Raw genomic sequence first — 12,298 nt, 5'->3', positions numbered from 1 at the left:
ATACATTTTCAGGAGCATTTGAACAGAAGGTAGATTCTGTTTAATACACAGACAAATACTATGTTATTAATAAGGTTATTTGGCTCTCTATAAATTATTTATGTTTTTGTCAAATTAATATATAGTGGGCAGAGAGTTGAATTACAATGCACCAATACTAGCATTTTGCTGTCTTTTTATTCCTAAATTTCCAGGAGTTCTTGCTCTATGACATGTGAGTCTATGTTATTTGGTCCAAAGACACTTGCTACTTTTAGGTCCTCATGGTGACTCATCCTTGATCCCCACACAGTGCCTTCTTTTTCTCTTTCAGTGTTTCTTGCCCTGAGTTCAGTGTTGTCTAATATTCAGATCAAGATCCCTGCTTTCTCGTGGTTTGTGTTTGTTATATTTCTACACATCCTTTTTTTCATAATTATGGTAAAACATATAACATAAAATTTACCATTTTAAGCACTGTACTGTTCACTGGCATTAAATACATACACATTGCTGTACAGACGTCACTCCATCCTTCTGCAGAACTTTTTAATCATACGAAACCTTTCTGAATCATTTTACCTTCAGTGGGTTTGCTTGTAATCTAGTCTGAGAGTCTCTTTTTTCCAGCAAGTATGTATGGCTCATTAACATTTACTAATATGGCAGCTGCATTTAATCTTAGTTCTGTCATCATAGTTTATGATATGCTTTCTGTTTTTATAGCTTTTGTGGGGGTTGTCAATTTTCACCAGATGGTCTCTGTTTTCTTTGTTTTATTTTTTGTGTGTATGTCTTCTGACAATTTGGAAAGCTGTGGTTTTCATCTTATGGTTCTCTTCATAATTATGCTGTGCTATGACGCCTTTAATCCTCTGTTTCTTTAGACAATGTTTATTTTCCTCCTACTAATGACCAATGCCCAGATTAGAATATTTCTACTTTCCCTCCCCATCTCTCCCTTCCACCAAATGATTCGAGCTGATTATATTAGTTTTTCCATTTAGCTCTGATGTTATTTCCATCTCTAAATGATTTTTTGGACTCCCAGCTGTGGATAAATAAGACATAGTTTACGCATATTATCTCCCTCCATCAGAGCTTCACCCCTCCTACTATCATTTATATCAGTTCTCTGTTTTCTCTTTTGTTCTTTTCTACAGCAGTCACAATTCTTAGATTTGTTTCAGACACAGTCCTAAAATTGAATAGATTCTCATCGCCAATGCTCTTGCCAGAGTTACTCCATTTACCCTTGGTTACCCTAAGTGCATCCTCTATTATAAAGAAGGGCTCATGGGAACTCTAATTCCAAAATGTGTTCAAAAAGTTGTTCTGTTGACTTTATATTTAAATGATGGCTCATCTGGGCTTTAAATTCTTGGTTCATTCTTTCATTCAACAAATATTTATTAAGTCCCTACTGGGCACCTGACCCTGGTGATACAAAACTGAACATAACACACAAATACCTTGGCCCTCGTGTCGCTAATCTTTGATTTGGGAGAGACAAACAATAAACTAGACCAGTAAGTAGAACCCTTGGTGTGCCGCATAGAGGTAAGTCTCTGGAGAAGGATAAACAGATGATGGGGGCTCTGGCTTTGCTCTGTGAAGTAGAGGAGACAGCTCCCTGGACTCTCTCACCCAGAGCCCAGCGATGCAGAGTGAGGTGTTGGCTCTGCCCTTTGGAATATCACTCACTCTGGAAAATTGGGCTTTGTTGGTGAAGCCAGAGCCCCTCCCCCAGCTTCTTCACTTGCCGCTGGAACACGCACCGGAGCTTGGTTGAAGATGGCTTGTTAGTTAATAGCTGTGTCAGTTGCAAGCAGCAGAAACCCAGCTGCAGTGGTACGGAGGTGGGCAGCCTGGGGCTGCTTCCCGCCCCGCCTGCATTAGTGAGGGTCCTTCATTCTCACGTTCGTCCTCTGGCTCCAGGTCCCCTTCCCAGTAGACCTCCTCTTATATGACATTGGCCAGAGTGGGCCTTGGGACCACTCCTGTCTGCAAGGGGGTATGGGAAGGTGAATATTTGTGACTGGGTATAAATGGACACAGGCCAGGGGGTTCACTGTGCCTGCCACAGATGGAGTTTGTATCATTATCCTTGTCTGGCGGTGATCTCAAGAGCAGAAAGGGAAAAGGCAGCTCAGCTCTGCCAGTCAAAGCTGTAGGTACTCCATGGGCTGGTGTTTGCTCTCTTGATCTTATCCCACTGATCTCCTGGCTCGTCTGTGTGTCAGGACTGTCCTGATTTCCTCTCCGCGGCTTTGTGTGATGCAGTCACATCCAGTGATATGATTCCAAGATTCATAATGATTTTTTTTATTATTACGAGTGGATTTCTGTATCTGTTATTCATATTTTCTAGTTTGTTACAGCAAGGGTGACCATATGATTTGTCATCCAAATTAAAATACTTTTGATGGTGAAAGGGGAACAATATTAAAAATTATGTCAAAACAGTGTAAACTGGGACTGTCCCAAGCTGAGACATATAATCACCCTGATAATTGTTGAGGTCAAAAAACACTGTTGGTTTTTATAAGTTGATCTGATGTCTCACAGATTGAAAATTATATCTTTATGTCTATACTCTCTGTTCTAATAATCAGCCTATTGATTCTCTGGGATTTTCTATGTACATGATCTGCCAATAATGGTAATTAGGAGTCTTCTATTCCATTCCTGACGTTCTATGCTTCTTTCTTGTCTTATTGTGTGGGCCGGGGCGCTAGTGCTGTATGGTGATGGCGTAGTGATGGCGTGCCTGCTTGCCTTGCTTCCAGCCTTAAAGTCAAATGGTTCTCAACATCCAGAAACAAAGATAGGTCATGTGCTCAGAGAAAACCTGGCTTCTCCTGGCACTGAGGCCCGAGAGAAGTGTCTCCAGTGCGTCCCCATGGAGGAGACACCATGTGATATTTTGTTTCCTTCTGCTTCCCTAGAAAACCCTTTTGCCGTGCCTCAGGATGGGGGAGGTGAGGCCCGAAGCACCCGGCTCAGCCTCCAAGAAGAGCACCTTCAGTGAGACGCCAGGGAGAGTCGAGGCGGCCGCGGCGGTGGCGGAGGAGGAAACGCTCCCTGTGCCCAAACCCCCTTCCACGGACTTCTAAGACGAGGAGCAAACTCAGGGGTGGGGGCCGGGGGTGCAGGGAGGGGCTTCTGAGCCACCCGTCCGCAAGCAATAGTCCCATTTTGGGCTGGTGGCTTTTGAGAGGTGGCGCCCTCGTGGACTCAGGATGGCGGCACAGCTGCTCTGGCCCAGCCAGGCCGGGAGGGCTCGGGCCTGCGTGTCGCGCCTGTGGCTCCCTTGCCTCTGCTCCTGCCGTAGGGGCCCCTGGGCCCATCCGTGTCAGAGCATCGACTGTGAGTGTGTGTGTGTGCGTGTGCGTGTCTGGCGTGTGATTTGGGGTGTCGTTTTTGTTTGTTTGGTCTTTACTGGGGTGCCCCCAAGTTCCCTCGTGGGCATGGGTCACCTTGTGGTGGGGCTTCGGGCCAGCGTCCGGGCTCCAGCTTCCTGCTGTGGCCGGCGGCTGTGAGCCAGATGGAGGGGCCAGCACGGGACACAGCCCCACTGTGCCTCAGGGGGTGCTGGGGATTTGCAAATGCCAGTGGGGGCTGTTCTTACAGCTTCTGTTTCCATAATGACACTGATCCTGAGAGACACTTCTCAGGCTGTCCCTGGGGCAGGCGCTAGGGGGCGTGTCTTCACATACACCCTCTCTCATCACTGGGGAGGCAGGTGGGATGAACTGCCTGCAAAAACAGCCCACAACTCACAGCCAGGAGACAAGGCCTTCTGTTTGACCTCAGAGGTATAAGAACCCAAAGTTCAAGCTCCCCAGCCCGGGTCTCCCCAGTGGCTTCTCGGTGGATGGGCCATCGCCCCAAGTTCTCCACCATCACTGCCACAGAACCCTCATACACATGGCACATTCTGGTTGAGCACCTGCTGTGTGCCAGGCCCCGTGCTGGGCAGTGGTGGGGACGGGAGATGCGCCAGGCTGTTCTTGTCCCTGCCCCAGGGAGAGCCAGCATCTGGTGGGAGAGGCAGACACAGATCTTTGCTGGACAGAGTGATGAGCACTGTGGAAATGCAGAGGGGAAGGTTCTGGAAGCTGGGACTGCTACACAAACCTGGAGCCCATAACATCCATCCACAGAGCTCACCGCCACCGCCACGCACCCCGCTCCCCCGGGGCACACCCACGGATGGACATTACCTGAGAAATGATCATGTAAATCCCCAAGGGCCAGGCTGGCAGTGTAAGTACCCTCTTTCCGCTGGTGTTAGTGATGCCAAAAACCTCCCCCGACACCCAGCTTAGCGGGCCCTCCTCCACAAACGTGTGTCCCCTCTGCTCGAGGTCTCTCACTCAGCCGGACCCAGTGTTCTCCCGCAGACCGTCTGCCCGTCAGATGCAGCAGGGAGCAGGCAGGCCCCTGCTCGTGGTGCTGGTGTTCTAGCTGGGGCGAGAGGCCAGGGAAGAAATGAGCAGTGAATAAGGAAGACAGCAAGACTGGTGAGCACTGAACCGACTGAGAATTCCGTCCGAACAGTGTTAGCAAGGGTCTTGGTGAGCTTGGGAAGGCTTTTCTGAGCAGGTGATAGTGAAGCCCAGACCTGAATGGTCAGCAAGAGCCAGCCATGGACACTGAAGATAGGAGAGCATGCCAGGCAGAGGCAACAGCTGGTGCAAAGGCACTGGGGCAGCCACAGGCTTGATGGTTTCAGGGAACCCAGAGACCCAGGTTGTCTGGGAGGCAGCGGAAGGGCGGAAAGAGAGGAGGGGAAGAGAGAGCCCGTGCGTGAGCTGTGGTTTGCTGTGAGTCACCGCAGGCTGCACAAGCGTAACACCCGCCCATCCTCTGAAAGGCAGAAAGAACTTTCTGGGGCATCAAGATTTTCCATCCAGCCTGGCTCTTCATCCTCTCAAAGCCCGGTAAAAAAGGGATTCTCCCCCATTTCATGGACTAGGACACGGAGACTCAGACAGGTGGCTTGCCCAAGGTCACATGGGCAAGCTGAGGCCCAGGGCTTCAGTCCCGTCTCCTCCAGGCAGCGCTGCCAGGGCCCCTAGGCATACAGCTTGGCAGAGGCAAAGCGGGAGAACCTTTGCTTAGGGTCTTGATTGGGGATAGGCACAGCTCCCTTTTCCCTGGACGCTGAGTCATCCCAGGACCTGCCCAAGGGCCTCGGCCATGCAGGGCAGCCATTGGGCTGGGGTTGGCCCAGGTTGGTGGGGGACGCTGGGGGGACGGTATGCCCAGCAGCCATTCAGCCCAGCTCTATCCCATCACACCTGCATCCTCTGTGCAGAGCCCCGGGAGTCAGAGGAACCCAAGCCTTGGGGAGAGGGGGCTGGGCACAGACCCAGAATCTGACAACAGCTCTGTACTGAGAACAGTGTGACCTCAGGCAAGTCCCGTGCCTTCTCTGCCGTCGGTGGCCCTGACACTAAAAGGAAGGGATCAGGCCAGATATTTAGGAGGCCTGTATCTCTGGCTTCCTGTGGTTCTGGAAGGCGCTTCATCTGCTGAGAAGGAGCAGGTGGCCCTGCCTCCTGGCCCCAATCACTGGAGCCAGAGGTCACTGTCACAGAGACCAGCCGGGGTCAGGATTCCTCTGATTTGCATCCCTGAGCTTGAGAACTTGCGAGATGCTGCTCCTGGCCCCACCAGCGGTCTCTCCGGGAGTGACCGACGAGCCGTGGAGGTGTCCTGTCACCGCCGGGCTGGGGGTCTGAACACTCTGTTGTGAGCGGGCGGCCTCGCACTGTGTAGCTCAGCACACATCCCAGACTTAGCAATCCAACACAGGGCAGCCTGGGTGCAGAGGACAGAGCACAGGGACCCACAGCACTGCCCCTTCCTGGCTGGGTGGGCTTGGGCCAATTGCGTCACCTCTCTGAGCCTCCGCTGTCAAGTGTGTGAGGTGGGGGTGTGGGAGGGAGGTGCCAACACTCGTTGCCTCTCCGAGTGGTTGAGGGGGTGAGGGCAGTGCACATGGGTGCGAGCATACGTCCAGAAGTCACTCAGGTGCAGTTCAGTCCCACCCACTGTCAAGGGCTCCTCAAGACCCCCAGGTCACAGGACCATCCCAATGAAAACCTGCCTCCATCCTACTGCGGCCGGCAGACGTGCCAGTTAGAGTGTCCCGAGAATGAGACGCAGGGTAATGACAAATTCAAGTAGAGATTTACAGAGTTCACGATTTTTAGTGACTCCCTAACCTGATTTTTCAAGCTGCCTACTTTTACTTTTTACTGTGAGCTTCTGGCTATTTGTAAAAGTAACAATAATAACGCAAAAAGAAAAACAAAAACAAAAAAAAGAAAAAGAGGCTGGCAATACGTCCACTGAGGAACTTGTCTCTGGTTCACATCACTGACTCCCTGTATCTGTGAGGACTTTTTCCCACTGGGAACTGTGTGTTATTAACGAGCAGTTTTATGCTTTTCTTCTCTTCCGTGTCTAGTGTCTTGTATGTTTGGGACTCTCTGCTCAGAACCGATAGCTGGTAGCCCCTGTGGGCCTCTCTGCCCTCCCTGAACCTCTGCAATCTCCCTGCCCCTCTAGGAGCAGCTCGCTAGTGCAGACGGGCCTGGGGCCGCCAGCTGCCAGGCAGACACAGGACCCTGACGGGGACCAGGAAAGAACAGGCCTTAACTGAAAACACACGCACACGCACACACACGCACACAAACATGCGCACGTATGTGCACGCACTAATGCACACACGTGAGTTTCTGCAGGTAGATCCAGCCTCTCTGATGGTCCAATCTGATGTTTTCGAGAAATAGCAAGGAGGCAGCTAGCGTTCCTGGTGTGGGGGGTGGCATTTTCCCTCATCATCCAAAAAACTATCTGGGCAAACTCAGCACCAGGGCTAGAAAGGAGGATGCGGGGTCATCAGGGAAAACGTGACCAAGGTTAGGGGGCAGGTAATAGGCTTCTTCTGCCAAGAGACGCCTCCCAGCTCCCCATCAAATCAAAAACTGCGTTTCAGCCACTCCAGTCAGAAGGAGACAGTGGGGCTGGCCGGGCACCATCTCCCACGCACCCGGGAGATCCCCAGACCCACATCTACGCCAGCCAGGACCCCGGGCCTCGCTGTGCCTCCAGATCACTGTCCCTGCCCAGGCCTTGTCCCCTGGCTCTGCAGACACCCCATTCACTATGTCTACTAGAGGTTGTGCTGTAAAAGAAGACAAGTTTCCTAGAGTCACTGACGTTTAAAACATGTATTGGTTTAATTTGTTCAGCTTGGCTGATGGGTCCCCACCCACTGGAAGAGTCACGCCTGAGGTGGCCTTCAGAGTGAATTTGCAGATTACTTAGCGATCCAAGTTGACATAAGAGCCCCATGTGGAGTCGCTGGGGGCATTTCTGGTCAATGCTGAGGGGCAGCCATGTCACTGCAGAGAGACATCTGTCCGGGCCCCCCTCTCTGGGCCTGGAACAGAAGAGGCCACCTTGGGGGACTCTTATCTTCCCATCCACCTGCTGAGCATCAGACAGGGGCTACCTGGTCCTCACAGACTTGAAAAGTCAGAGGGGTGGCCAACCACCCAACGAGTGGGTGACACTCTGGTCACTGCCACCTGCAGCCCCAGAACACATCACCAGGCTGGGGTGATGCCCTGTCCCCTCCAGGAAACAAACACAGCACACCTACCCTGTGACCAACGCCACGCCAGGCTCCCCAGCCCCGCCTTGCAGCACAAGCGCAGCACCAGGCGGTCATCAGGTGAGTGCAGGCAGCTCTGGGGGCTCCTGGCCTGAAAATTCAGCTGTTGAGAAAATCCATTTGTTCACGCATGCATCCATTCATCTCACCAACAAATATTTAGCCAGCTCCATACCCAGGGCCCAGCTGGGAGCAGTTCCTGCTATAGCCAGAGATGTCGGGGAACAGGCAGTGTCTGAGGGAGAGGCTAGCATCACTTGTGAAATGACTAGTTGTGCCTAACAGTTAGGGATGCTCGAATCCACAAAGAGAATAAGTGACCTTGGAGGTGGCATTGTCCCCACCCCCACCCCTGCCCCCAAGTTTCCAGTCCAAGATGCTGCCGGAGAGTTGGTGCTAGATAGATGCTTGGTGAGTGAGGGGCTTTGACTATTAGTCACACTGTACCTAAAACTCCTATCATCACGTCAAAGCCCTAACCCATTTTCCCTTGATGGACTGACATTCAGGGCTGCTGCAGTGCCCACCTCCCGGGGGCACCGTTTCTATAGGCGGCACTGTGAACAGCAACCCTGGGTTTGGCAGGGAGGTGCCCTGTGAATTGCCCTAAACTGCCCTCCAAAATGTGCAGGATCCCATCAAAGTCAGGGAACGCTAGTGGGGGATCACCACTCACGTGATCCAAAGGTACAGACCACACAGCCTCCATGGGCATCCAGTGTGGCCACAGCTGCAACCAAACTGGGCCCCGAGAGAAGCTCTTCTTGGAAGCCCGCCTCGGGTTCTCACCTCGGTTCCTCCCTGTCTCTTTCCCGTCTTCTAGGTGAAAGCTAATGGGATACAGCACAGTCAAAGAACCAAACAGAGTCTGGGTGATGGGCAGTAACTGAGTGGGGACCGTGGGGGGAGAGGCTCAGTCTGTGTCCTCCCCAGGGTCAGCCGGGCATGGGCCCGCATGCACGGTGGGGCAGACTCGTCCCTCTCCCCTGTAAACCCCCACTTCACGTGAGCAGGCGTGGGGTCTCTCTGAGAGCTGATACTCGGGAAAACCAAAAACCAATAATATTCCTAATAATAATAATAATAATAAAATGTAATGATGATGATGATGTGTTTTACACGGACCGCTGTTGCACTGCTTTTGTCTTTATATACAGTAGTTTTTATAAAGATGTCCTTAGGTTTTAATAAAGGAGTGTCACGTCAGCTGTCCCCTGTATTAAAATTTGCTTTCATGTTTCAAAATGTGCCCTTGGGAACCTGCAGTCATGTTTGTTGTCACTCTGTCAGGGAGGGCAGAGGATCAGGGTCCAGGGTCTCAGCTGAAGAGCGGTCTGGGGCGGCATTAGGGGCAGCTGGTCACACAGGTCCCTCCCGAAGGACTCGAGGGTCCAGCACCAAGGACAGAGCAGATCGAGAGGCCAGATGGACACCACCTCCCAAGGGACAAGAGCAGCGTCCGAAAGGAGACAGAGCCACGAAGGGGGCACCGGTAGGCAGCAGGAGGGGCTGTGAGCCCACCAGCTGGTAGGGGACAATTGCTGGGAAGCAGCACCATCCCCTCTGCTAGAGTCCCATCTGATGGCCCAGACTTTCAGCACACCCTGTTCCCCAACGCCACCAACCTCAGGCTGGGGCACAGGGAAAGGGCCAGAAAAGGGCCGTAGCACTGACATCACTATTGCTGCTGTATGCACGTTCTTGGGGGCACGTTGAGGCTCCCGTCCACACTGAGCCCCATCTCAGGCTCCATCTACAACACTCCCTCTCTCCTGAATCACAGATCTCCCCTCTGCTCGGTCACTGCTGCCAGCATTCCAGTATGCCTTCGTTTCACCAGTCTGAAAGGCACACTCCAACATTCACCCCCCAGATCAGGTCTTCAGACTGTGCCTCCCCCACAACCCCACCCACCATGAGAACAGCTAGAAACCCTGGGCCACATGTATTTTTTAACACTCCTGGAAGGCAATAGAAAGCATACCAGTAGTGAAGAATTCGGAATTCGAGGCCTGGGAGAGGATGGACACTCAGAAAAATGAGGTGGCACTTGGGGCTGCTTTTTCCCTGGCACTCCTTGGTTCTGAATAAGGAGGCTGAGAGGATGAGCTCTGGTCTTCCAGCTTGGCAGGCTGGGGGAGGGGGTGGAGTCTGGGACCGCTGGAGGGAGGGATCTGGAACCCCTACTTTGGACTGGGCCCCCCCAAGGGCTGTGCCATGGGAGTAAGGGTGGGCCCACCCTGGCAGCTCTGTTCCACTTCATCTGGGGGACCAGAGACACCCAATTTCTGAAATTGGATTAACGGGATCCCAGATTGCTGGCACGCCCACTTAACTGATAACGCCATCCGCTTATCTTCCTCCAGAGAGTACTCATCACCCTGGGCTTCAAAATATTTCTACAAACAATTGATCAAATATATTCTGTCTGGCCCCCCCTCAGAGGTAACCAGGCAGCCAGGGCAGCAATAGACACGAGAAACAGCACAAACAGGTCACGGGAGAGGCTCCAAAACAGCTGTACTCAATGTGCCCAAAATGTATAAAAGTATGTCTGAAAACTAATGCCATAAAAAGGTAATAGAGGAAATTTTTTAAAGAACTTATTAGAAACCATAGAAGTAAAAAGTATAATAACCGAAATTAAGATCTCCATGAATGGGTTTAAAGGCAAATTAGATCAGAGACAAGGCAAGGAGATCTGTTGTCACCACTCTTATTCGAGATGCTGCTGGAAGTTCTAACCAGTGCAAATAAGGCAAGAAATGGAAATAAAAGGCACATAGATGGAAAAAGGAAACTAAAAATGTCCCTATTTGCAGAGGATATGATTGCTTCCAAAAAAAAAAAAAAAAAAGTCAAGGAAGCTACAAAAAAGGCTTCTAGAACCAGTAAGTGAGTTTACAAGATCACAGGATACCTGGTTAGGTCCTTGGATTGTCCAGGAAGAAAGAAAGTACCAAATAATATTAGGATACGTTAAGAATGCATTTTTTAATCTTTAGGAGAATCATTGAAGTAATAGTAAAAGAAGAAATAACTTCCAAGCTAATATAAAGAGAAACATAGAATGACAAAATGTACTTATCCAAAAGAAGGCATGACAAAAAAAAAAAACAGAGAGAGAGAGAAATAAGACAAAAAAGCACATAATACTTAAAACCAAATATTTTAGTAATCACATTAAATATAAACGAATGAAATGGTCTTAAATTAAAAGATTAAGATTATCAGATTGGATTTAAGCCCTCCCTCCAAAATCAACTATATAATATTCATAAGAGATATATACAATATTAGGACTTACAAAAAAGTGAAAATAAAAGGATGGGGAAAAGGATACTATGCAAGTACTAACCCCCCAAAAGCTGGTGTAACTATAGTAATATCAGATAAATTAGAGTTACAGACAAGAAGATTTAGCAAAGATATAGGATAACATTTCATGATGATAAAGAGCCAACTCAATAGGAAAACCTTATTAAATTTGTATGCACTTAATAACACATAGCCTCAAAATACATAAAGCAAAAACTGATAGAACTAAGGAAAGGAAGACAAAACCACAGTCATAGTAGGAGACTTTAAGACAGCTCTGTTTACAACAAGTAGGACGATCAGATGGAAAATCAGTAAGAATATGGAAGAATTGAACATGATTAAGAAATTTGCCAAATGGACATACATAGAACAATGCATCCAACAAATATAAAAATTTTTTCCAAGCACAGAATCTTTGTGAAAAGTTGCCATATACTGGATAACTAAGCAAGTTTCAACTAACCTCAAAGGACATTATTTGACCACAGTGCCACTAAGATAGAAAACTATGAAGAGAAAGAATAACTAGCAAAGTCTTACTTGTTTGCAAAACAGATAGCCTACAGTCAAAGAAAAAATCATGATGCAATTAGGAAATATTTGAGCACAAAAGAAATTATGCATATTAAAACTTGTGTGATGCAGTTAAATCAGTGCTTGGAGGGAAATTTAAGCTTAAGAGCACATATTAGTAAAGAAATCAAAGGAAGTCTAAAGAAATTAAGAGATATACTGTGTCCATGGCTTAAACAACAGCATGGTAAAGACATCAGTTCTCCCCAAACTGATATACAAATTTAACTGACTGAAAACTAATGATTTAGCCATACTTCCCACCAATTAAATATAGGATAGTCAAATAAACACAAAGTAAAAGTAAAGAACACTGAAGAGGAACACAAAACTAATGCAAAAACAAACATAACAGGCAATCAGCAAAGCAAATTGCTGATTCCTTGGGGAAAAAATTAATAAAATCGATAACTTCTTGGCAAAAGTCATCAAGGAAAAAAAAAGACAACACGAATTCCCAACATCAGAAATTAAAAAGAAGATACCAGAACACAGCCAGAAAACAGTAAAAAATAAAAGAAGACTATTATGAAAAAATTATATCTAAAACATTTGAAGATGGAAAAGAAATGAACTGTTTTCTTTAAAAGTTCAAGTTCCCAAAACTGAGACCAGAAAAAGAAAAATCTGAAGCACCCTTTAATTATTAAACAAATTGAATCTTTCCCACTAAGAAAACCCCAGGCCTTGCGAATTCAACGACACATATGAGGAAGAAGTAATGCCAGTCTT

General features: G+C 48.7%; 1 protein-coding gene across 4 annotated transcripts in view; it reads left to right on the top strand.

The window, feature by feature from the left end:
• The window catches only part of SHISAL1 (shisa like 1), a 134,303-nt gene extending 125,425 nt beyond the window's left edge, over window positions 1-8,878 (top strand). For all 4 annotated transcript variants that reach the window (XM_032492410.1, XM_032492408.1, XM_032492407.1 and 1 more), the window contains exon 5: window positions 2,928-8,878. In XM_032492410.1, coding sequence (XP_032348301.1) covers window position 2,928 — 1 coding nt within the window. In that variant the 3' untranslated portion in view covers window positions 2,929-8,878. The remainder of the gene's footprint in view (window positions 1-2,927) is intronic.
• Window positions 8,879-12,298: the final 3,420 nt, after the last annotated feature.

The sequence above is a fragment of the Camelus ferus genome, chromosome 12 (assembly GCF_009834535.1).
Source record: "Camelus ferus isolate YT-003-E chromosome 12, BCGSAC_Cfer_1.0, whole genome shotgun sequence".
In the NCBI taxonomy this organism is placed as follows: domain Eukaryota; kingdom Metazoa; phylum Chordata; class Mammalia; order Artiodactyla; family Camelidae; genus Camelus; species Camelus ferus.
Note: the sequence above shows the minus strand (reverse complement) of the source record. Positions and strands in the feature narration are given on the sequence as shown.